The 25,786-nt window shown below is 54.4% G+C and overlaps 5 protein-coding genes across 5 annotated transcripts; 4 read left to right on the top strand and 1 right to left on the bottom strand.

The window, feature by feature from the left end:
* Window positions 1–2,136: 2,136 nt before the first annotated feature.
* Window positions 2,137–3,322, top strand: CTAM01_04466 (uncharacterized protein; the record flags this gene model as incomplete). The annotated part of the gene is made up of 2 exons (XM_060520496.1): window positions 2,137–2,322; window positions 2,579–3,322. The coding sequence occupies 2 exons, from the start codon at window positions 2,137–2,139 to the stop codon at window positions 3,320–3,322; spliced, it is 930 nt and encodes a 309-aa protein (XP_060385141.1).
* Window positions 3,323–5,184: 1,862 nt separating this feature from the next.
* Window positions 5,185–6,798, top strand: CTAM01_04465 (oxidoreductase FAD-binding domain-containing protein; the record flags this gene model as incomplete). The annotated part of the gene is made up of 1 exon (XM_060520495.1): window positions 5,185–6,798. The coding sequence occupies one exon, from the start codon at window positions 5,185–5,187 to the stop codon at window positions 6,796–6,798; it is 1,614 nt and encodes a 537-aa protein (XP_060385140.1).
* A 367-nt stretch (window positions 6,799–7,165) lies between these two features.
* On the bottom strand, window positions 7,166–11,244 carry CTAM01_04464 (phospholipid-translocating P-type ATPase; the record flags this gene model as incomplete). Its single annotated transcript, XM_060520494.1, has 3 exons — window positions 7,166–7,283; window positions 7,339–7,748; window positions 7,807–11,244. 3 exons carry the CDS (start codon window positions 11,242–11,244, stop codon window positions 7,166–7,168), a joined length of 3,966 nt encoding a protein of 1,321 aa, XP_060385139.1.
* A 1,705-nt stretch (window positions 11,245–12,949) lies between these two features.
* On the top strand, window positions 12,950–18,889 carry CTAM01_04463 (COPII coat assembly protein SEC16; the record flags this gene model as incomplete). Its single annotated transcript, XM_060520493.1, has 2 exons — window positions 12,950–18,260; window positions 18,312–18,889. The coding sequence occupies 2 exons, from the start codon at window positions 12,950–12,952 to the stop codon at window positions 18,887–18,889; spliced, it is 5,889 nt and encodes a 1,962-aa protein (XP_060385138.1).
* Window positions 18,890–20,146: 1,257 nt separating this feature from the next.
* CTAM01_04462 (uncharacterized protein) lies at window positions 20,147–25,517 on the top strand (the record flags this gene model as incomplete). Its single annotated transcript, XM_060520492.1, has 2 exons — window positions 20,147–25,272; window positions 25,325–25,517. The coding sequence occupies 2 exons, from the start codon at window positions 20,147–20,149 to the stop codon at window positions 25,515–25,517; spliced, it is 5,319 nt and encodes a 1,772-aa protein (XP_060385137.1).
* Between the last annotated feature and the right edge of the window lie 269 nt (window positions 25,518–25,786).

Genomic DNA, 25,786 nt, shown 5'->3' with positions numbered 1-25,786 from the left:
TTTGGGGGCACACTGGGCTAGATGCCGTTGACTTCCGGGCCGTGGACTGGACGACGGGACAATCATGAGCCTTTTGCCGCTTTATACAGTGCGCCGACGGTTTTGCTGGTATTTACTATTTCCTAGTCTAGGTCGGAGAAAGTCCTCTTGAACGGTTGCGCTCCAGTCGGGTGAGATTTGCATTCACTCCGGGAGCGATACCCGGTCGTTGTAGCTGGTCATGGTCGGTGAAATCGAGATTGAGATTTGAGATTGAGAGAGAAAACATGAGTTGTTCTTCGGCATCCCGTCGTTTAACAAGAGTGCATGTTCAGGTCCAGCCCCCGGACCCCCCAGCCTAATTCGGGGTTTTTGAATGAGATGCCGGGTAAATGTGCGCTGGATTGATGGGAGGCTGGCTCTGGTATTCAATGTCCGACCAACTGTTTTCACAATGAGGCCCTGTTTTGCCCATTTTCTCTGCGTCTGTGTCTGTCCGGTCTCCCACATTACCACGCCCCGGTCGTGGAGTCGTGGAATCCCTGAATATGGGCGGATAGAAAGTCAAATAGGTTCCATGGATTCAGGCCAGGGGTGAAGGGTTTCCCGCGCGCTATACGGACACTACTTAGTGTACGGAGCACAAGAAACCTGGAAAGCTACCTACCCATTTTCTGCCCGTGCGCTGCTCGTTTGTCTTTCACTCAATCGGTTTCCCGCCCGAACTCGGTAAGGCCCTCTTAGGACGGTACGAAGTACTCCGTACATGGACGATGGAAGGATCATGGTGTAATCCGAATTTCGGCTCCGAGGCGGATGAACTACCCTTGACGGGGGCCCGTTTGCGTTTTTGCTTACCTCACCCTCCTCCGGGCCTCGGGACTGACGACCTTCGGAGTTCACCCCCCCCCCCCCCCTTCTCACCCCCTGGAAACGGGCAGACGGGGTTCGGATACGGAAATTTGCTTTCACGTGCAAAGCCGCATACGACAGCGAGAGATATGTAGTATCGTAGAATAGAGAAGCTGTGTCCGTAGCGGAATGATAGGGATGTGTCAGCCGGACATAAACTTTTACAGCACCGGCCGGCCGGCGATACCCGTTCTCGAGAAGCAGGAAAACATCGGGGAACGTGGGGACTTTACAGGCCAAGGTACCTATCCGTACATGCATAGTACATCGGTACTGGACAGGTGGTGGGCTCTCCATCTCCCCGCCGGCTATCGGCCGCGCCAGTGAGAAATGAGGGATTACCTAACATTACCATTTTACTATGCATTACGGTGTAGAAGCCCACCAACAAGAGAAGTGATCAGACAGCCGCATGAATCGCATCGCTACGCGGGCGCCACAGAATTGGAAAATCCCCGCCGGGGGTTTCGGGTAGCCTTTTCGAGGTGTCCCGGTCTCTCTCACTCCCGCTCGGCGCCGGGGCCAAGGTCCGCAGCGAGCGCCGAGGGGGGCTTGAACTTTTCTGAGTGAATCAACTACCGAGAGAGAGATATGGATACCTGTCTGCAATTGCCAATTACCAATCTGCGCCTCATCTTGCGAAGTTCGCACTCCCTCAACTCACCGGGGCACCTTTTTACGATCCCGCGGAAACTTGTCGTATTGTTCATCGTATGGAGGTACTCGTGCATCTGATGAAAACTGACCCGTTTTTTTGTTCTCTCTTCCTGTTCGATTGGTGACGTCGATCGCGGCTCTGTGTCTGAGTGAGGTGTTGCGGACGCCACCCACCACCCCCTTCTGGTACACGCGCGCCCGGCATCTCGTCGGAATCCCGGCATAGTAAAAGAGTGCACACTTGGCATTGCATTGGCGAAGAGACGTATCCGGGTATCACATATCGAAAGGGACATGATGCATTCGATAGCGAGAGCCGCACCGCGTCTCACGCGAGGCCATCCCGCGGCGGCCATCTCATCCCCGTCAGTGTCGTCATCAACGTCATCGCTACCGACGCGGCGGCAGCAGCAGCGCACCTTCACTACCAGCGTGAGCTTCTGGTCATCTTCAGCATCGCCATCATCGTCCTCGTCCCCAAAGTCGAAGGCAAGGCCACAGGCAAGCAGGCCATCGGCGCCTCCGCCGCCGTTCGAGCTCGTCCCGACATGTCCGTCGCCGACGTGCGAGTGCGCCGCGACGCCGGCGATGCCCGAGGGCTTGGACATTGACTTCAAGAGCCCGCTCAACGGCGTCGTCTCGGGGTACGCCGAGCAGGTGCTCGTGTGCACGGGGCAGGACGATTGGGTGTCGAGGATCGAGGAGGAGAATAGCGGGGATAACCTCGCGGCGGATTTGAAGGAGTTGTTTGGCCGCGGGGGGAAGTATAGCGATGTAAGTTTTCTCTCGATGATTTTCTCATTCTTCTTCTATTTCCGTAGCTGCTGCTATGGGGCAGTTAGTACTTGGAACGCACGTACGAGTGTACGTGCCTCGTGGATTTCTGAGGCCCAGCACATTCTGGAGCGTCGTCAGTTATGTCTCTTGGTGCCGTAAAGATTCTTCCTTACGTCTCTCGTGGACCTTTATTCAAGATTGTGTGAGAACACCTTGGGCTGACGGTAAGTGAAACCTCCCGCCAAACCAACAGCCCTGGCACAACATCTCAACCCTAAACGCCTCTTTCCCCTCCTCCGTGCCCCAACGGAGCGAGCTGCAGACCACGAGCGCCTACCTCCTCCCGAGCTTCAAGTACGTGCCCTTCTTACCGCGCGTCAGCTTCGACAGCGTCCAGGCCCTCGCAAAGGGCTACCTGCTGCCCGAGAAGCTGCACAAGATGCACGACGGGAGCCTGTCGCCCGTCCACCGGGACCGGCTGACGCGCAAGGAGGCCTACCGGTCGCTGCTGTACGGGGTTCGGGACGTGGAGGAGGTGCTGGTTTTGATTTGCGGGCACGGCGGGCGGGATATGCGGTGCGGCGTCATGGGGCCCGTGTTGAGGGATGAGTTTGAGAGGAGGTTTGAGGGGGTTGGGGTTGGTGTGTTGAGGGGACCTGTTGTGGTCGATGAGAGTGGTGAGGGGGCTGGGAGGATTGCGGCGCCTGAGGCGTCTGAGGACGGTGAGAGGAGGTATCAGAAAATGTCGGCGAGGGTTGGGTTGATTAGCCATATTGGCGGGCACAAGTTTGCGGGGAATATCATTATCTATATCCCGCCCGGGCAGCTTATGGCTAATGGGGAGAAGCATCCTCTGGCCGGGAAGGGGATCTGGTATGGTCGGGTTGAGCCGAAGCACGTTGAGGGTATCGTCAACGAGACGGTTCTCGGGGGCCGAGTCGTTGCTGACATGTTTCGGGGTGGTATTGATGAGGATAGAAAGATCATCAGACTTTGATAGGGGGGATGTGTCTGCGTAGGGAAGCTGGCCGGGTGTAAGAGTTGCTTGTATCATAACATAGAGCGTGGGACATCTCCACGACGGCACAGGGGGGTTCATGATTTTCAGACTTGGTAGAGATTCAAGCACCCTAGATGTAGACTTTCTAGGTTCATATGAGAGACTTCAAGGGCAGAAACACCTTCATCATCATCAAGACTGCCTACGAGATACTCAGATGCTATATAACCAGGGCTCTCGGCCTCTTCTCCATACCTTCGCACAAAGATAGTTTTCTGGTTTCATTAAGGTAGAGGAAGACGCAGTTTCTTGCGCTCTGTGGCAGAGAGGTCGTTCTACTTGATGCCAGTTCTTGAGCCCAAGGTCGGTGGCTGCTATCGAGCAAGATCGAGGCGTCCTTCACGCTACGACACTCGTGCCCCGAACGTATTCGTGAGTGAACATTCTCTGGTAACTCCGTGAGGAGTGATTTGAGACTATGAAGGGTGATTTGAGACCGTAAAGGGTGGTGTGAGGCCATGAAGAGTGATGTAAGGTCATAAAGAGTGATGTGAGATCGTTCAATTAGCTTAAACTAATGACAACGATAAACTTCAGAGCCAATAGTAAGGTTTGACTTGCTCAAAAGCACAATCAGCCGGCAGCCAGCCTTTCAGAAATGTTACTCTAGGGCCATGGCGTTGAGAAAGAAAATGCTGACACGAACAAAAAACGTCGAGATCCTGCTACAATAAGCTCTAACGGGAAAAAATAACAGGAGAATACTAAGAAGCATAATGACTGTGAAAAAACATCAAGACTCTCTATCTAAAATGCAACTTTTCAGAACCACCTTCGCCTTCCCCCTATAGTACTCGTCCTTACGCACGTATTAGTGATTATAGAGTATCCTTTAACACCGAGAAGGGAGGAGTCAAGCTTTTGGACTTGAGGTTGTGGATGTCTGCTCAGCCCTCTGTCAGAGCTGCAAACTTTCACATATCACAAACGCCATTGATCAGTCGTCCGGTTCCAAGGCTTGCCAGTTCAATGGACAACAGATCGTTGCCCATATCAATCTATAGACGGGTTTTTATGCTCTCCTCGCGTGATTTGAGACCATGGCTGAGCTGGAATGAAAGATTCGGTGTGTGACCTCATAAGATCACTTACACCTACCTACAGCAGTATGAGAGCCAGATATCAAGTACCACATTCTCAGTACTTGATAGAAGGCTCCTGTGGAATCTCATTCGAACTAAAAGATCTGGGGCAGCGTCCTCCTCAGAAAATAGCACTCGCACAAGCTAGTCAGGGACGACAAAGAGATCATCCTGAGCGCCATCAATGTACCAACTTATGTGTCTTGCAGCTTGACGAAAGAGCAGCTATTCGAAATATCTGCATATTTCACCCTCTGTGGAGAAGCAAATTATTTGAAACGACTTCTACAAAGTTGCATACTTGAGTACCCCTTGCCTTGCGGGACCTGATGTGATTTCTGGTTTGAGGTCAACTTCACTTAGGATTTGTCCCAGTGCCCTGTGAAATCCAATAACGAAGTAGTTTACTACACCCGAAACTACCTGAACCAAGATTTCCATTCAATCAAGTGTTGACTACGTCAAAATAGTGTTGAACAAATATATCTATCGATAATAGGCGTGTAAGTGTTTCTTGACCGAAGTCAATCAAGCGACTCACGTGACCGTGCGCATCTCAGTTTCGCTCAGTGAAACTAGCCCACTTGTAGCTTTCATCATCGATTTTCGTCACCACCCATTGCACCTCTTTCTCGAAAGAGATTATTGGAGAAGCTACGCGCCAATTTATTCATAAAGCGTCTACTCCTAATCAGACCAGGTGGTGCCGAGAAACTGATGGGGGCTTCTACATTCATCTCTGCCGGCGGCGCGGCTCTCCGGCCGATTGCCAGGCGCTCACTCATCCATATCCGACCTCAGCTCCGTGCCACTCCGGCCGCCGCAGCTGCATCCCGGTCAACGACACTGGCAACAACTCCACTGTATCCGACACAGTACCCATCACGCCATTCTTCAGCCTGGACAATTCGGCGAATGACACCAACATCACCATCCGCACTCTCATCCTCAACAACAACGCGTTACCACCGCCTCAAATCCACGACACCTTCAGCCACAGCCCCCCAACCCTATCGGCCCTCCAAACGCAGGGCCAGAACCTTCATAAGCCCTCGCTACCTCCCCGTCCTCCTCCTCCTCGCAGTAGGCGGCATAGCATGGGATGCCCAATGGCTCTTCCCCTCCACCCCGCAATCCAACGACCCAGCCGAGCAAACAGCCCTCGGCCCAGCCCGCAAGTTCATCCTATTTGACGTCGTCGCCCGCGAGCAGGTCTCCCCGACCTCCTTCATCCTAACCCTCAAGGCACCGCCTTCGTCCCACAGCAGCAACGTCCCAAGCATATCCTCCCTCTGGGACATCTTCGACCTATGGTGCGTAGAGGTGAAGCAGCCTCAGATCCAGGTCGCGAGGGAGTATACGCCCCTCCCTCCCGTCCCGGGCTCCTCGTATGATGAGGACACTCTCCGCCTCTACGTTCGCGCCGTACGAGGGGGTGAAGTTTCAACATATCTGAGCCGTCTAGCACCCCCTTCCTCACCATCAGATGGCCCAGCAACAAAGGGCGATAAAGTCGAACTCCGCGGTCCACACGGCGAATTCGACCTCCGCTCCCGCCTGGGCAAACGAGGCGACCGCGTCGTGTTCCTCGCAGGCGGAACGGGCATCGCGAGCGCACTACAAGCCGCGCACGCCGTCCTCCCGCTCGCAGACGGACCGTCCATGACCATCTTCTGGGCCGTCAGGAGCCGCGATGAGATTCGAGAGCAGCTGGTCGGGGGGCATACCGTGCCGCCACAGGTGAAGCCGTCGTCATCGTCGTCGTCGGGAAGCTGGTGGAATCCCTTCTCTTCATCATCGACAAACACCCCCGGATCCCAGGCCGAGGCCCTCCTCTCCGCAGATACACTCGCCGCCCCCTCGCCTATAAGCAGGGACCTCCTCGCCCTCAAAGTGAAATACGGCGACAAGCTCGACGTCCGCGTGGTAGTAGACCAAGAAGGCACCGCCGTCCGCGAAGCAGACCTCTCCGCCGCGCTCACTCCCCAATCCTCCCCCACGACTTCTGCTGGTACAACGCCGACACACGCCGTTGAAGGCTGCAGATTCCACTCTCAGACAGCACACGTCGGCATGGTCGACGGCGCGCCCAACGCCGGGAAGAGAAGCCTTTTCAAGCAGGACGACTGCGCTTGCTCCGCCGACGACGCCGCGCCGCGGGGAAAGAACGTCTTTGTGGTTTCCGGGCCCGAGGGTTTCGTCCAGGCGTACGCTGGCGCCAAGCTGTGGCGGGACGGCGGGCAGCTGCAAGGGCCTGTGGGGGGTAAGTTGGGCGCGATGCAGAGGCGGAACCCGGATATCTTGAAGGACTGGATTGTTCTCAAGTTGTAGGAGTAAAAAACTCACCAGGGTGAGGGGTTTCATTTCTCATCTCATAGAGCGAAGCCATGTAAAACACACCGAGGCAAAAAGAAGGGAGCAGGACGTTGCCCAATAAACTCAAGTTTCGATAACGCTGTCTAATTCTTCTGGGCTGTCGATAGTTCCATCCAAATAATGCCGTACAAACTTGGGAAAGAACAGTTTCCCAGGTCCCCCCGTCAAACTCCGCCTAATAATGCAAAAACCGCAGCGGCCGTTCCCTTTGAATGGCCGCGGATCCGTTCGCTGACACCGATCCCAGACGCCCTAACACAGAGCTTTGAAGATAGATACAAAGAAGATCTCATACAACAATGATAACTAAACACGCTAATGTCTACGTGCTCTGCACTTTTCTATACGAGGGCGGCTTCATCGTCCTCCTGATGAGCTTCACCGCATAGGGTGGGATGAGAGATATCGCCGCGATGGCGAGGACGCGCCAGATGAATCCCCTGCATCGTGTCAGTCTACGGAGTTCTGATGAAGCATGGACGCAAGTAGACTTACAAAGTGATGATGAACTGGAGATCAAAGTAACCGCCAAGGAACGGCACGGAGCCGACATAAATCAGAAACGTGCCAACAATGGAGATGATCATGGCAGGGTGCCACGTCGTGATCTCGATGGCGACCATGAGAAGCTCATTGAGAACTAGTACGGTGTACGAGACCGCCACCATCTTGGGTCCGTCGACTTCGGTCAAGAGCTGTGACAGACCTTGGATAGTACAGCCTTGATAGATCGAAACAGCAACCCAGACGAAAAAGGTACGATAAGACAGGGAACGGCCGGAAGTGAGCTCTTTGTACAGTTCCGGGTACAAGTTTGCCAAGTTTTCGTCCACATCCTTATCAAGGACAAGAGAGAGAACGGGGAATGCAGTATACACGGTAGAGTAGCCGACGAGAAGCCAATCCTACAAGTAGACGTTAGCAAAAGAAATGGATGTGCGCAACCAGAAGAAGTTGGCATACCTTGTAGAGACCATCGGGCTCGAACTTGATGGCAATACTGTACATTGTCTGGCAGACCGCAATGATCAATCCACGATGGATGACAAACTGAGCGAGCTTAGCACTGCGCTTGTAGCTGTTGCGCCCGTGCCAGACAAGCAATTTAGTCAGGTGGTAGAACTGCTCAATCGAGAAGTCTGCTGCCAAACTAGCTTGTCGACCTTCTTTGCCAACAATACCAACACCGACGTCTGCTGCTTGAATCATGGAAACATCGTTGCCTCCGTCACCAATACAGCACACCCTCTTCTTGGTGTACTCCCTAATCAGCTTGGCAACCTCGGCTTTCTGCGTGGGCGAGCACCGACATGCAACAACCGTCGGGAGTTGCACAGCGACGGAGACGAATTCGATCCTGAAGTGGGTGAGGAAGAGGGCCAGGCTCTCGCCGTCAATCAAGAGACAAGAATCCGTCTTGCCACGAAGGAAATCGAGGTGATCTTGCGCGTTATCCTTCTTCTTAAGCTTGGAAACTGTGTAGATGTACTGGCCACGAGCGACAAGCTTGGAGCTGACGGCGACGCATCGAGCTGTTTCGACCTTGTCACCAGTCAACATCCAAATCTTGATGCCTGCGTTTCTCAAAAGCTCCAAAGATGGCTTTACATCCTTTTGTAGCTTGTCCTCCACACCCGTGACGCCGAGAAGCTCCAGATCGCGCTCAAGGTATTGAGCCACAACACGTTGCATACCAGCGTCTCGTCCAGCGATAGCCAGAGAAGCTGCTTGATAGCTGCCGGTAAACTCCTTGTACTGCTCGTAAGACAAGCGCTTCCGACCAACCACAAGTGTACGCAGGCCCTCTCGAGCCATGTTAGAGGTTTCTTCGTCAAGCCAGTCGTTCTCAGCCACAATGGGGCTCATGACTGTGTCAGCACCCTTTTGATAGAACCAGATTTCGCTGTTGGCGAGGTTCGGCACCGTCGACTGAGTCTGATCGAAGAACTGAACAATGATGCCCATGCGCTTACCCTCGGAGGTGAAAGGGAAGACGTCAAGAATACGCACGCGCACAATCTCACGGCCGTTCTCCGTCGACTCAAGAATCATGCTGGTGCGATCTCGATAGGCGAGGCGAAGTCCGACAGATTCAGTCCAGCGAACGATGGCGATCTCGTCAGGGGAGGAAGCCTGGTAAGAAACGATGGTCTTTCCGTCTTCCTCCTCTGTTGTTGGCGTCACGTTGTGGCATAGAGCCAGAGCGAGAACCACATCTCGGACACGGGTGCCAATTTCTCTCCTTGTGCGAGTTGCACCCACGTTTGACGCGTTGGCAAATGTCGAAGAAGGCGTGATTAACATGGTGCGCGACGAAGGGTCGGTGGTAGGTTGAATGTGGAATCCTTGCTTGACGTATGATGTGACTTCATCCATGGCCTCGTTAGCATAGGAAACGGTGCCGACATGTATCTTCTTCATCTCCATCTCGTTTTGGGTCAGTGTGCCAGTTTTGTCACTGAGAAGATACTCAATTCTTCCTAGATCTTCCGGAATTGTACTCGTCCGTACAACAGCTCCAGCAATGCCGGGGTCTCGTTGAATGAACCAAGAGTAGGCGCTCTTGCCCATGTCGAGGTTGACGCGCAGACTAATGGGCACGATAGTCGAGAAAAGAATGAGGAATCGCATAATCTTGATATACCAAACATTCTGTTTGGTGTTTTCGAAACCTTCCAGCGCCACAAGGATGATAGAAAGCGCCAAAGTTAAAGCGCATAAAATCTTGGTAAGTGAGTTGATTTCGTACTCCAAAAGCCCGGTCTTGGATCGCGAGGGCGCAGTCGACAGCGCTGACCTCGTCTGAGGTCCCGTGTACATGATGACAGCAAGGGTAGTGGCGTTCGAGGCGATGACTGTGTTCGCCCAGGCCGTGTTGTCTATCGACAAAGGAGCCGAGTTGCCCTCATCTCCGTTGAGCGCGCCTTGCTGGCTTTGGGCATCACGTTTGCTGGGTAGCAGCTCGACGGTGCCAATAAACTCGTTGACCTTTCTGTCCGGCTTGCCCCCCGTTACCCGTAGGCGAACAAACTCCTCCGTTGTCAAGTTTTGCGTCAGGGGGGATGCCAGACGCAGCTTCCAATCCGTTTCTCCATCAAGTTGATCAGTTCGGATGAATGTTTCGCCAGCGGCACCACCGCCAGCATCGTTGCTCTCGGGTTCTTTCCCCTTGGTATCGGAAATCTGAGGCGCTTTCGACTGATCCTCCTCTGCGTCGACTAGCAACGACTCTTCTTCCGCGATCACCTCCATCACTGGCGCCTCTGTAGTTGTCTCCGACGTGATGCACTTCAGAATCACAACGTCGGCAGGAACTCGTTGACCCTTGCCTAGAACAAGGACATCGCCGACTTTCAGGTCGCGCGACTTACGGCTGAGCTCACGGACAGACGAGGATGGCTGGGCGATCGATCCCTCTCCCTCAGCACGTTCCTCTTCCTCTTGAATATCCGAAAGTCTGTCTCTCAGGCCCGCCGAATTCTTGCCCTTCTTCCTCATGGAATCCGACTTGAGCCTCCTGTGTGTCCGTTGTGCCGAAGCCATGCCACGACCCGGCTCATCGAAAGATAAGACGGTGTATGCCTCTGCATTGGCCTCGTTGTCTCGTCTTCGTCTTTCGATATCGTCGTATGCCTCCTTTCCCATGGTAATGAAGAGTACAAATGCCAAAGGCGCCACGTAAGTCGTAAGGTAACCAATCCGCAGTTGAGGGATTGCTTGCGACAAAGCCACAAGCAAGAAGTACATGTTGAAGAAGAAGGAGAACTCGTTATACAGAGTGACGGGCAGAAACGTAAGAGCTGTGTACTTGGCGTTCGATATAAGGTTCGGCGGAAATCTCGTCGCTTGGGAGGACCCTACGGCAATGAGGCGGGCGCTCGATGGATCGTCTTCATCTTGGTCCTGGGCATCGTCCTTGTCCGGTTCTTGCGCCCCTGAGTTTGACATGAAGCTCGGTAGTCTTATGCTTGAAGTGAGTCGCTCGAATCTGTCTCCGGCGAAGGATCGACGCCTCGGAGGCGAGCCGCCGGGTAGGAGAGGGGAGTCATCGTCGGAGCCTGCACCAGCGGAGCCATCCCTGTATCGTGATGAGGAGCTTCCGGGTTCGCCGAGAAGTGCTTCAGCATCCTCGCTGGTGCCATCACGGTCCTGGCCGAGTTGGCCATATCCCCTGGCCTTTTGTCCGGCTCGGCGTGAGCCCCCCATGCGTAGATTCCGCAGTGCTATACGTGGCGATCGATGTTCGGTGGTCTGGCGGTCGTGTCGGAGGAGACCAGAAGTGCGATCGGTTGTGGTTGTGGCAGGGTCGAGCTCCTGGATGTCGAGATCGAGGTCTGAATCGGAATCATTCCCTGGAGAGCCTGGCGGGTCCGCGGAACGATAGGAGGTTGGAGAAGGCATCCCGCCCGCATTGGGAGGAGGTATATGCAAAGAGCAACTTTTTAGGCAGATGCCGCAGCGCGGGAAGTCGTGATAGAGTTCGGTCGAGGGTGCCTGTGCTGTTGCTCGGAGAGCTGCATCGGATAGCTTCGGTAGGAAAGGGTAGGAGGATGGCGCGAGCGCTCAAGCGTTCGCAACGGAACGCTGTAATGTCCAGTCACGACGGTGGTGTTGAGAATTTGCGATGAACAGGTTTGGCGTCGAAGGGTCGTGGTGTTTAGGACAAGTAAGGTACACAGTTGTCGCAAGCATGCCGAGAGAGGCTTGGAGTCTTGGAGGCTTAGAGGCGTGGATGAGGTCGCCTGGAAAGGCTGAGCCGATCTCATTGGGCGGGTGCTGTCCGGGCAGTATCCAGTTTTCAGTAAGTATTCCAGGGGTGACACGGGGGGCACTTTAAGTGACGGAGGCAGCCGCGTGGCCTTTAGTGCACTGTAAATTCGCTGCCCGAATACCCCCGGGGCCGTGAGCAAACGGTCTTCACTGATAAAGTAGATGTGGTGGCCGCGGGTGCGGATGTAAGCTGTGGCTGACCCTCCTTCTAGCGGGGAGCAGTTCATCTCACAGATCGCAACAAAGTATCTATCTTATTTCGTATGTAAGGATAGGCCCCCTTGGGTTTCCTGAAGGGACACGGGCTGAATACTCTGGTAAGTTGGGAGGGCAGCTCGCATGTTTGATGTAAAAACATTTCCTGGCTGAGTCTTTTTTCACCTCGTGTTTCTTTCTTCTAAAGTCGTCTCGGGATTCTTCATACTTCCCCTTGCTATACTGACACATGTAGGTTATGTCTCCTCTTTAAAAACGGTTCCCTAGTGAATTGGTGACACATTCCATTCCAGACTGGCCACCTCTATTCATTGACATGGAAACGGTGCCTCGGAACGATGATCAATGCCACCTCAGTCACCACTTGTGTCATTGTCAGACTGTCAGTGCCGCACCCGGAGGATCCTCGGGTCTCTGATGTGGCCGCAAGCCCGCGCAGTTAGGTATTCGACTGAACCTCTGAGGCGGCCCCTTTTGAAGGCGGAATGACGGAATCGGCCCCGATTCTGGACCTGTGACTGGGTGGATCATTCCAGCAATGGAGGACAGCACTGAGGTGACGGACTCGTGGATTTTTTTTAGGAGCAGCCTTTTCCGTACAGATACATCGGTACCTATCGAACCTTGAAGACATGCATGTACCTTGCCACGTTGGACACACCTAGAACTACATGCCACATTTACCGAGCTAGACCACCTATACCTTCATCGTACCTGCCAGCTTGCAGTTGCACCTTGAGCCACGGCCACCTCATGCTTCTTCATGCCTTTTGGCTCATTAGACTTTCTTCCCCCTCTAGCAAAAAAACCACCTTTGCATCTGTAATCCTCACCTTCGACCCACTGACTCTGAAGCTCACTATGGAGTTTGTCGTTGTGTATTCTATCTAGACCTCTGCTTCTCTTGTACATGTAGGTTCCGCTCCCTCCTTCTCGGCTTCTCTACCTAACCCTTACGTTCAACTTGTCCCCCTGGCCTCGTCGTCGCGTTATGCGACGCCAATCCCCTGGACTCGCGCATCGTGTCTCGTGCTGACCACCAACAACCCAGCTGTTTCCCCGAGCCTTCGATCTAGCCACATCGCAAATCCGCATGATTCGACCTAATTAGATAAATACCATGGATTCCACCGCGAACGCCTCCTGGCATCCGGCTTTCATGCCCAATGATGCTAGTGGCCATGCAACTACAGAAACTCAGGTTTCCTCGAGCGCAGAAACCCACGATTCACCATCGGCGACTCCTCTTCACAGCCAGCTTGCTGAAAATGTCCAGCCTACACCCCTACCGCAAGCGACACAGCTGGAAAGCAAGCCAGAGAAACAAAGCAGCCCTTGGCTCGCCGAGGACGATAGCCAAGACGCTTCGGATGATTGGCCTGTCTTCGAGAGACCAGTGTCAGATGCCCCGGCCGAGAGCGACGACGGCCCCAATGATGCTTTAACTTCGACCACAGCTGCCGAACCAGAACCGAACTCGTTTCCCTCTACCGAACCAGTCAACGACATTGCTCCGCAGCCGCAAGCTGTTGCCGACGAAGCCAAGCCATCCGCACCCATTTTGGGCCATACCAGTACCAACTCCTTCACTCGAACTGTCTCCCACGAGGTCAACTGGGACGACGACCATGATACGGAATGGACTCTGTCCCGAACCGACACTGATCCTTTCAAGTTCATGCCACCGAACGAAAGAACAAACTCATTCCCGCCTGTTCCGCCTGCCAGCGGAGTATCGGCAGCCGTCCCTGGCACGGAACAGCCTCTTCCGTCAAACCAAGCTAAGGACTTGATACATGAAATCGAGAGTGCGCCTGAACATTTCGACAATGGTAGTGCTTTCCAAGAGACGAGCCACGTCGCAAATGACTTCGAAAACGGCTTCGACGATGAGGAACCGCAGGATGACCAGCACTATGTCGGCCGTGATGCTACCTTTACTGAGCAGGAGGACCTCGGTTCGCGCTATGAGGAAGGAGTTCCTCTCATTCCCCACTCCGAGTCCAATGGAGAAGTTTCGCAGCCTGAACAGAAACTTGCCGGCTTCGGAGACGAAGTGGCAGGTGAGGATGATTTCTTCAGCCAAATCCAGAACTCCAACAATGACGACTTCCCCGACTTTAGCGGAAACCACCCATTGGAGCGGAAATCCACAATGCAAGTCATGGGCGACATAAACACAAATACACTGTCGAGAGCTGATACGCTGGGCGAAATGCTTGAAGAGGATGAAGATGTTGATGAGCCCACCAAATCGACGGAGGAGCCTGCAGAGCCTATCCAGTCCGAAGATTCTGGAGCAAAGCCAGCTGACGATCTTGCTGCTAAATGGGAACAAGCTTTCGCGGATGATGATGGAGAAGACTTTCTTCTGGACGAGTCACTCGACGAGGCCGGCGAATCTAAGCCAGTCGATCCATCGGCATTCTTTGGTAGCGATGACGAGGGCTTCCTCGACGACGACGATGACGACCTGCCTGCCACTGCGGCCCCGGCGCCGGTCGTTCAATCCGCTAGACAACAGAACCGATATACTCCTACCGTTGCCTCTCACCAAGCATCTTCCTCCCCTTACGCGCCGACTGCGCCGGCAGTGCCGTCGCCCTACCAGCCTCAGAATGCGGCCACTCCATTTGCTCCAGCGGTGGCCCCTTACGCTGTCCAGCGCACTCAGTCAGCCACTCCTTATAGCGCGCAGCAAACGCGTCCTGAGCCTGCGAAAGCCCAGAGTTTTGCAGCGCAATCCAAAGGCGGGTATACGTCTCCTTACGATCTTCCCATGGAAGTCGTTGTTCCGAAAAAGAGGGCTAGCACCAACCAACTGCCGCAAAGCCCTTCAACGGGGCCATCGTCGGGGCCTCCTCCGCGTAGCTCTAGCATGCAAGCTCCCACACCACCGCCGCCACCAAGAGCTGCTACCTCGAGCGCCTCGCCCCCTACATCAAGTCACTCTGGGCAGCCTCCGCCGGCAGGAAAGCCCGTACCTATGCTTCGGAATAAGGACAGTTTCTTTGAGGAGCTGCCCATGGCTTCGAAACCACGATCGGCCTCTCGACAGAGCTACCGAGTAGGCTCTCCTGCTTTGGCTGGACCGCCTGAACCTCTTCAGCCTCAAAACCAGGCTCAGCTTGCTCCGTCACCATTGTCACCGCCCATGCTGTCGCCTCCTGGCATGAATCGTTCGCTTTCGGGTGGAATTCCACACTTGGTGCCTGGTGAGCGTACGAATCCCTATGCGCCTCAGTCGACGCAACAACAGGTCCCTGGGATTCCAGGCAATGCCAGGTACTCTCCTGCCCCTCCGTCGGCACCGAATACCAATGGGACGAACCGCCCGCCGTCCGCAAGCAGATATTCACCAGCGCCTACAGCCGCAAGGCCTCCCGTACCCGCTTTCCACGCGGCTACCACACCTCCCACTGTTCTGCCGCACTTGCCTAGAACGTCTAGTCCGTTGGCTCATTTTGAGGTCTCGCATGAGGCGGCTGCGACTAATGGGGATCACTATCAACCTGACCGTAGGTCTAGCTACAGCCTTGAGCCAAGGAGAGTTCCATCACTGCCTACGACTCGCGAGGTTGAGGAGGAGGACGATTCGAAGACTTCGTATGGAGCCCAGCCTGCAAACGGTGTGCCTGCTGAGTCCCGCTACAGCCCGGCGCCGCCAATGGTCGCGCGGCAGACACCGCCGCCATCATCACATGGCCCCCCTTTGCACTCGACTTTGTCACCTTCCAAGAGGTCCACGTCTAACTACCTGCCACAAGCCGCCCTTCATGATTCACCCCCCGACAACAGATATGCTCCGCCACCGAGGTCCCAGACCCAGTCGCCAGGATCCTCCCAAGGAGCACACCCGCCGTCCCAGCCCGTGCCTCGGCCGACTTCGGTCCATAGCCCAACATCCCCTCGAGCAACTAGGAGTTTCCAACCTGGCAATGCCCCTGTCTCTCGGCCCCGGGGTCCCTCACAAACCTTCAACTGGGTTGCGCCAACTGACGGTCGCGAAAATGATTCTCTGCAAAGATGGAAAGGCGCGCCAATCATCTCATGGGGTGTTGGCGGAACTATGGTAACTTCTTTCCCCAAGAATGTGCCGCGCTATGGTATGGGGCAAACCGCCCCCATGATCATTCGCAGCCCAGGAGAGGTATACGTTAAGCATATCAAGGACACTCAGCCGCTCGAAGAGAGGCTGGCAAAGTTCCCTGGGCCGCTGCGTGGAAAGTCAAAGAAGAAGGAAACAATCGCTTGGTTGAGCTCAGGCATAGACACACTGGAAAAGGAACTACCTGAAGTTTCTTTCCAACCTCAGCTTTCTCACGAGCATAAGCGTGCGATTGAGCGACTGCTGCTCTGGAAGATCTTGAGGGTTTTCGTCGAGCATGACGGCGTCTTGGAAGGCACCACCGCCGTGGACAAGGCCGTGCGAGATGTCTTGGCCCCCGGCGTCGATGCCAACGCCAACGAGGGTACGCTTGGCTATGGTGCTGGTCTAGGCGCCGACGCTCTCCAAGAATCATCTTCAACTCAGATGAAAGCAGAAGTGGTGGACTCATCTACCATGGATCAAATCCGGAAGCATCTCCTGGTTGGCGATCGCGAAAAAGCGGTATGGGAAGCAGCTGACAAGAGGCTTTGGGGCCATGCCATGTTGATCTCCAACACCGTATCCCCAGATCTTTACAAGCAAGTGGCCCAGGAATTCGTTAGAAAAGAGGTCAACTACCCCGGACACGCCAACGAGTCTATCGCTGCTCTTTACAAAGTTCTCTCGGGTAACTTTGACGATTGTGTTGACGAGCTAGTTCCAGCCCACGCTCGGGCTGGATTCCAGCTTGTCAATACAACCTCGGCCAGTGGTTCGAGCAAGGATGCCACCGAAGGACTCGACAAGTGGCGGGAGACTTTGGGATTAGTCCTGAGCAACCGCAGTACTGATGACATTCGTGCCTTGAATGCACTCGGCAACTTGTTATCTTCCTATGGACGGGCTGAAGCTGCACATATCTGCTTCTTGTTCGCTAGAAAGGCTACAGTCTTTGGAGGCCTTGACGACCCTGCCTCGAACTTTGTCCTCGTTGGTGCTGATCACAAGACTCAAGGAGAGCAATTTGCTAAGGAGACGGAGGCTCTACTATTAAGTGAGGTCTACGAGTACGGCCTGTCACTCGCGGGAGGCCCTACCTTGACTGTCGGTGTGCCACATTTGGCTGCGTACAAGCTCCAGCACGCAATGACTCTGGCTGAATATGGGCTTCGGGACAAGGCCTTGCAATACTGCGAGGCAATCGCCAGCTCCATCAACGCCCAAACCAAGAGGTCGAACTATCACCACCCGATTCTGGAGACTGCTGTAGAGAACTTGCGAACGAGGCTCAGGCAGGCTCCCAAGGAAGAATCCTTGTCCTGGATTTCCAAGCCTAGCATGAACAAGGTTTCGGATACAGTTTGGAGCCGATTTAACAAGTTTGTTGCTGGCGACGAGAACGACAGTTCTGCGGCCGGCGCATCTGGCGAGGGCGGTGCTGAATCTGGACCATTCGCTCGGCTGGCAGGAGGCACTCCCACCATCAGTAGATCACCTTCTGTGACAAACTTCGAGCCTATGTACGGAACCGGTGCGACCAGCCTCCCAGTCGGGTCACCCCCTGCGGCGGTTCCCATCCCTGCTACGAGAGCCGCCTCTCGATATGCGCCAGGCCCGTCCCAAACACCTCTGTCAAGCTCCTACGAACCTGGCGCTGGTTACGCACCCGGCCCGGCTTCAGTCGGCCGCTCATCCAACGAATATTCCCGCAGTCCCTATGAGCCACGAACGTCGATGGACTCCCAACCTGGGTATACCAATGGCGGCTACATGCCTCAGAATGCGACAGCGCCATCTCAAGGTTACACTCCACCTATGTATGGCGGTGGGCAAGACACAGCTGCATCCGCCCAGGTGTTATCAGGAGCCGTTCAAAACTCTCCTATGCAGTCGCCGACCAAGCCTGCGTACCAAGGATACGAGCCGTATGGCAGCCAAGGACCCCCCGTCCCGTCTGTGGAGGTTCAGAACCAAGAGGCGGCCGAAAATAGCCAGCAGCCGGACAACAACCTGGCCAACCCAGGCTACCAGCCGCCATCTTACGGATACGAGCCTCCGTCAATGTCAAACGACGAGCCTCAATCACAATCTGCAGAGCCCACCGAGGGCGATGGATACGAACCGCCTACGTTCCAGCCGTACGGCTACGAGCCCCCTTCGTACAATCCCGAGCCCGAACAGGATGATGAGGGAGAGTCAAGGCCGAAGCCCAAGAGTTTCATGGATGATGACGACGACGATGATATCCCCGCTCTCAAGGCACTTAAGCCCCAGGAGAAGGGGAAGTCTGAGAAGGACAAGGAGAACGAAGAAATGTTCAAGAAGGCGGCAGAAGAAGACGGTAAGCAAAGCAAAATCTTCCTCGCATGTTGGCAACACTAACACATAATAGCCAAGCGAGCGGCAGCACAGCAACAGTCCAAGAAGGGATGGGGCTTCGGCAGCTGGTTCGGAGGCAAGAAGGAAGCTAGCCCGGATCCTCAGCAGCAGGGCAACAAGCCCGTCAAGGCCAATCTTGGTGAATCCAGCAGCTTCGTGTACGACCCTGACCTGAAGCGCTGGGTGAACAAGAAGGGAGGGGCCGAAGCGACACAGGCAAAGACGGCAACACCACCGCCGCCAAAGGGCGCTCCAAGATCCAACACGGGAACGCCACCTCCGCCACGCACAATGACACCTCCAATGGGCCGCGCAAGTGCCCCTCCTGGAGGGCCGCCTGGTCCGGCACTCGCTCACGCTGCGTCCAACGAAAGTCTGGGCGTGCCACCGGGACCACGACCGCCGAGCATGATGCGTTCAGTGTCGAACAACAGCGTTGGAGGACCTCCCAGCGCTCCTCCCAGCCGACCGGCAACAAGTATGAGCAATGCCAGTAGCATCGACGACTTGATCAGCGCGGCTGGTCCCCGAAAGCCGGGTGCGAAGAAGGCGAAGAAGGGCGGGCGGTACGTGGACGTTATGGCCAAGTAAAGATGATACACGAAGATTCCAATTTCGAAATGCACAAGCGAGCGGGGCCGGCATACCTGAGCCAGCATCGATATGTTGTATTATAGAGTTTCACATATTTAAGCATTGTAATAGTTGTGAGGGACCTCGGTGCCAGGAGCGCCCTCTATGCGAAATGGACAACGAATCGTTTTTCTGTTACTTGGCTGCCGCCGAATGTACCTTCACCGTGATCCTGTGAAGATGGTTATCACCAGCCGCTTTCAGAACACAGTACGATTACACATGTGGTTTCGTAGGGTTGGGTCAAAATCGTCGAAATATTTCCAGTCGTCTCGTTAACCTTGTACTGGCGGTCTTGCATCTAATCTCCTCCAGTGACATATCGAGAACTCACCTTATCTGAAGTCGCATAGGCACCATCTCGAGTAAGGTAAGATGGGGTAGGTATCCGTACCTACCTTTGCTACGGTAAGAAAAGGTACCGGATTAACGGGTCTTGCAAGTTGCGGGTGGCAGGTGCAAGAGATGCAGGGTCCTGTAAGGATGCAGGCACGCCAGGGTGCAAGGATGACGATAAGAGGGTCTTATCAATAGACCATGTGATTGGCCGAGGGGGAAAAGACGGTAAGTCGGCGGTAGCCTGGAAGCCCCAAACCTTCACTTCAGGTTCCCGCCCCGGTCTATGGGTGCCCGCCGCTTGCCCTGTTCAGGTACAAACACAGCACTGTAACAACGGCGCTTCCACCTGAAGGGAACCCAAAACTGGTGACATCGAAACGGACCTGAGCTGATGCCCTGACGTTTTCTCTTTCCTCGACCCTTTTGTTCTTCTGGAATGTCACCAGTAGGCTTGAGCTTACTTCAGGTGCTCGGGGCATTTTGAAGGCCAATCGTTGAAGCCTGCACTTCATTGCCCTCTTTTGGTGTGCTTGTTGCATGAGCGAAACGTGCGTCTCAGCCTTTCTTACCTCTCTTCAACGTCAACCGACGGACCGACCTCACCTTCTGAGATACCCGTCATCGCCACCACTTGCTGCCTACTTACGTACCGACCCAACGACCTCACCTCTCCCACCTCCCACCTCGCCTCCCACCTCGCCCCTACATAATTCCTCCTGTCACGCCACACTCTCTACCTTTCGATTCCTCGGATTCTTAAGTTTTCTGCGCTTTTTGTCTGGTCAGCCCTCTTAAGCCCCGACGAACACCCAAAGTACTCGACGTACTCGACAATGATCGCATGCGCGTCGTGATAATCCCGACCAGCACCTTACGATGGACTATTCGCGGCTGAAAGCTGCCGCTTTGCAAGGCGGCGAGGAGGAGGAGGCCGTCACCGTCGACACCAGAGCCTTGATCGACAAGGTTCTTGCCAGATACTCGGGCGAATGGACCACGTTGCGGGAGCTGATTCAGAATGCCGCCGACGCCCAAGCAACAACCGTCAAGGTCAAGTGGGAAACGCTGCCCTCGACTTCAGTTCCGCTCCCCGCCACCACAAACCGATCCGAACTTCTGAAGCATGTTATCGCGAACCACACACTGCGTCGACTCGTTGTGGCGAACGATGGCCAACCCTTTACCAAGACCGACTGGGGAAGATTAAAGAGGATCGCAGAGGGAAACCCCGATGAAACAAAGATTGGTGCCTTTGGTGTCGGCTTCTACAGCGTCTTTGCCGACTGCGAAGAGCCCTTTGTGAGCTCTGGCAATGAGGCCATGGCATTCTACTGGAAAGGGAATGCACTCTTCACCAAGAAGTCCACTCTCCCCGAAGAACAGAGCAGCGGCGACACCACCTTTGTCCTCGACTACCGGAATAGCACCACTCCTCTACCGAACCTATTGTCTGTCAGTCAGTTTCTCGCAACCAGTTTGACATTTGTCGCCCTGCAGCATGTCGAGTTCTGGATCGACGACTACAAGATCTTAGATCTTCACAAGAAGACCTCGCCCAGTCTCGACGTACCCATTCCGAGAGATATTGAGACGCGGACGCGAGAGGGTCTGATGCAAGTCAAATCAGTGGAACGAACCAGCACTCAGATCGATGCCGCCGTTATGAGTGCCGCTGGCTGGAAGCCAAAGGCTGCGGCGGCAGCCAAGTCAGCCGACACATATGGTGCTGGATCCGAAGTGCCTTCACTAAGGAGCTTCTTCTCGAGGTTGACTTCCTCGGCATCGCAGGTCACTGTAAAGGGGAGACAGCAGAGAGAAGAGGCAGCTGCTCAGGAGGAGATTAGTGAGGACGTGACCAAACTCTCTACTTCAACCATCTTCTTGCGAGTGACAACCGCCTGGGTCAAGACCAGCGTATCAACTTCGTTCGCAACGGAATTGGAGCGCGCAACAAAGAAACCACCACCAAAGACCACGAAGCTAGCCATTCTCACCTCGTCCTATGATGAGACCATGGCTTCAGAGAGTTCACGCTCCGCCACCATCTCAAAGTCTGTGGACGTGTTTGCTTCAGTTTTGCCCAGCAAGAAGCCCGGGGGCCGCATCTTTATCGGGTTTCCCACAACGCAGACAACCGGTGCCGGCATGCATATCTCGGCGCAATCAGTCATTCCTACGGTTGAGCGTGAGGCTATTGACCTGAATGCACGATGGGTGAGGACATGGAACATCGAGATGCTCCGGGCGGCCGGTATCATGACAAGACTTGCTTTCATTAACGAGATGAGCGACCTCGACTCCAAAGTCAAGAATATGGTTGGAGCTGCGACAAAAATTGGCGCAGAAGATCTCGCCAAGCTTTTACCTGAAGCACTGCACATCCTGAAGACATTCACTTTCGCTGATTCTACACCAAGCGGTCAAGTGTCCCAGATTCTCGAGGAAGCGTTCTGGACAGCCTTCAAGAAGGCTTCTATTGAAATCTTTTCCTCCAGAGGTGTTTTGTCCAGCACGAAGGTCCGACTTGGCTCTGACGAGCTCAGCAAGTTCGTCGATACCATCCCTGTCGTACCTCGAGAGCTCATGGAGAATGCTTTCGTTAGGAAGCTGATGGACTTTGGGCTCATCAGCCCAATCACTGTTGATGACGTACGGACAGAGCTGGAAACCAAGGCAATGAACAAAGAGCAGCTCATCAATTTCATTGCCTGGGCCGGCAAAAAGGCACTTAGCGGAGAACTGGATCCTCCCAGCAAAGCTCGCCTTCTGGATGTAGCGGTTGCCACGGTCACTGAAGATGGCAGCGACCAAGGCGATATCATTGCTCTTGGTTCCATTACCAACTATCAGTTGCCGAACAAGATTCCAGCGAATCTTCCAATTCCTCCGCGCACTATACCTATGGCTTACACCAACCATTGTTCTGCTGCCGAGCTGCAAGCGCTTGGCTGGGAGCCCCTGGAGGTCGTGCCATGGCTGCGTTTTCTGCTAGAGTTGGGGTCAAGCAGGTCTGACGAGTCAAATCTGAAAAAATCCCCAAAGTTTGCCGTTCAGGTTCTTACGGTACTCTCCAAGAACTGGGACAACATCAGCCAAAGTTCCAAGTCAGTGATTATCACTCTGCTTCAGGCTCATACAGTTATGCCGACAAAGACGGGCATGAAGAAGCCAACCGACTCATTCTTCCCCACTGTCAAGCTTTTTGATGATCTGCCCATCATCCAAGGCTGTCAAGGCCTGAAAGACAAGTTTCTTTCGGCAATTGGAGTGCGCAAGACGGTCGACCTTGACACCATCTTTTCGAGATTACTGAGCCCCTCGGCTGAGGGTGCGCAGAGGTGGAGTCACATGGAGCTCATCAAATATCTCGCCTCAGTCAAGGATGACATTCCCGCCGCCGACATGACGAAGCTTAAGGATACTCGTTTCTGTCCGGCAGAAGATGGAGCGAAAGGAATGGAGCCGACCAAGGGCACAACTGAGCTGTACAAGGTCTCGGAGCTTTTCGAGCCAAAGGATACACTTAGAACTCTTCGGCTGCCTGTGTTACAGTGGCCTGGCCCGCCCGGAAGCTATAGAGCCAACAGCCCCGAGGGCCGATTCCTGGCCATCCTAGGCCTGCGACCATACCCTTCTGTGATTGAAATGGTCAACATGATGGCTTCTACGGATGCTGAGCTCAGAACGTCCGCTATGACCTATTTCATTGCAAACCATCACCTCAACGGTTATGGAGCCTTCAATCTCGCCGATAGTCGCAAGGCTTTCTTGCCCATTCAGAAGGGCAGCAAGTTGGTCACGCCTTCGGCTTGCTTCACCAACGAGCGTGCCGCAATCCTGGGTTTCGACATCTTGAAGAAAGATCTTCACGTGCATGCCAACAAGTTTGGGGTGGTTAGAGACCCGCCTATTACGGAGTGTGTGTCTCGTCTGCTGGCCAAGCCACCTCAGGATCAACAAATGGCCATCACTCTCTTTGAGTATTTCGCCCTTCGTAACAGCGATCTTGGAGAAGGCAGCTTATCCAAGCTGCGTGATGCACCCATTGTTCCCGTTACACGACAGGCTCGCGATCCAGGCGAGAAGAGTGGCTCGTATGTCACCCACCTCAGTCCCAAGCGATGCTACCTGGGCACTTCGGCGACATACGGTAACATTTTCGATTTTGTCGACTTCGGGACGAATGCGAACACATTCCTCTACAAGTGTGGAGCAAAGGAGGAACCAAGCAAGCCAGAGATAGCAAATTTAGCTTGCACCGAACCTGCACGACTTCTCAGCATTCTTCAGAGCCCGGATAAGTACCTCGCTCTTCTGAAGTCTTTAGCAGAGAACATGCCGACGTTGAAGAGAGACAAAGAGCTTATTCGCAAGATGAAAAGTTCTCCCTTCCTACTCGCAGCCAAGGAGATCCCATCGCCGCCATCCAAGGAAAAGCTTATTGAAGTGGACGACGACGATGCTCCTATCAAGCAGTACCAGCTGGCCACTGCGAATCGAATCGTCATCTTGGACGACATCATCAGCTACCGCTTGTTCAAGGACTACCTGATCACTGCGCCCGAAGAGGAAGTGCTGGAGGAATTCTATCATCAGCTTGGCGCTCAGACGTTGAGCTCGCTCGTGGAAGAGGAAGTAAGAATTGGCCCTCACGCGGATAAGCAGGACCGAGCAGCTGCTCTTCGGAAACATGTACTGGAGCGGTCCAAAATCTTCCTTCACGAGTATGCAAACTATCGACGGGACTACATCAAACATGATGCCAAGTGGTTGGAGAAGAGCCTGCGTGTTGAACTCGTTCGGTCGGTCGCACTTCGTCGTTCACTGAGGGGCCACAGCCAATCTCACACGGAAAAGAGATCCGCCGCCAGCGCCCAGTCGGGCTCAAGTTGGATTCTTTACGTCGCAGCTGAGGAGAAGCCTGACATGTATCAGGTTGGTCAGGCTATCTGCCAGCTTCTCCTATCACGGCCAAACCAGCAGGCCTATCTATTTTTCGAGCCTTTCCTTAACCTCGACCTCTACGCCTTGAGAGCCAGAGGATACAATGTCGATCGAATCCTTCGTGCCAAGCAGGCCGAGGCAAGAGTTGCCGAGGAGGAGCGTCGCAAGGCACTGGAGGCTGAACAGAAGCGGATACAAGAGAAAGAGAAAGAATGGAGCCAGCAAGCAAAGGCTGCTGAGGCTGCTCGACAAACCGCAAAGACACCAGATCCGGTTATGCCGGGCTCTTTCGGGAACGACAGCCCCGAAGAGGTTCATCGATCACCCCCTCCACAGCAGTCGCGGAAGAGCAAGGGGCTCTTCTCGAACCTGACTCGTCGGTTTGGCTTCGATGCTAACGAGAACGATGAAGCGCAGGACCAGCTTCAAAAGTTCATGGACAATCCTCCTGAAAGTCGGCCGCAGTCACAAAGCATCACGAACCAACCTAGCAGCAACACAGAGAAGAAACCCGATGATGGCCGTGTGACCAATCCAGCGACCGTGGGGCAGAACTTGCTCAACGCCATCAACTCTACCAGGGCTCATGACTCCAACAGCGTGTTCTCGCCACCGAGCGTCAACGAGGTGAAGGAACAGGCCACTTACTGTGACAGCACGCCCGCGCAGAATATCGTTTTCGCGGCGGAGGCATCGAACAGTATGAAAGTCTTTGTCTCCAAGAACCTGTCCATGGATTCGGCTCAATTTCTCTCGAGGAACCACGGCCCCATCAACGCATTTGCTGGTCTTCTTAGTGAGGTCGGCGGCGTTTACTCTCTTTCACCACGCGTTCTTCACATCTTTTACGACGAGTCAGGCTCAACGATTGCTTTTAATAGCAACGGCAGTGTCTTCTGCAATTTGCGCTTCTTCTTGCAGCTCCATGCGGAGAAGATCCTCAAGACCCAGAGTGGCGAAGCAAAGGCCGAGGCGGCTGTGTGGTGGTGGGTGGTGTTGGCTCACGAGCTTGCGCACAACCTGGTCCAACCTCATAATTCGGACCACAGCTACTATACGTTAGTGATTCCTTGCCCCGAGCATCTCCAAACTTGAGCTAACATATCACAGTGAGTCATTTATTCAGCAGTACTTCGCCAAGATGGTGGTCAAGACGGCGCAGTGGACTCAGCAGACTGCCGTCGGCCGCCCTGCCCTCCCCGCTGCACCCTCGCAGTCTCAACCGCAGATCCAGCCGCCCCCGTCGTACAATGAGAGCAACAGACAGGCGCCAGGCAACTCCCAATACACTTTGTTTGACTAGAAGTCGTTTAGACGGCACAAGGCGCGGGTAACAGCCCGGCATCGCCTTGGTCATTGACTACTTCCCAGACGTAGATCTCTCCTCTCTCGTGCGCTTTATGGCGTAATCGTTTGTATCATGTCAGTTATAGCATTACTGGAGTTTTTGGTAGCACTAGAGGGAATCGATTGGTACATACCGTGCATACATTAGAACATGGATTTATCTCCCCATTCCATTGGCTGGCGGAAGGCAGCCTCGTTTATCATGCGTCCCCCTCACGTGTTGGT

The sequence above is a fragment of the Colletotrichum tamarilloi genome (assembly GCF_030869305.1).
Source record: "Colletotrichum tamarilloi strain Tom-12 chromosome Unknown Scaffold_10.1, whole genome shotgun sequence".
NCBI classification, from domain to species: Eukaryota; Fungi; Ascomycota; class Sordariomycetes; order Glomerellales; family Glomerellaceae; genus Colletotrichum; species Colletotrichum tamarilloi.
This window is presented reverse-complemented; position numbering and strand designations above follow the sequence as displayed.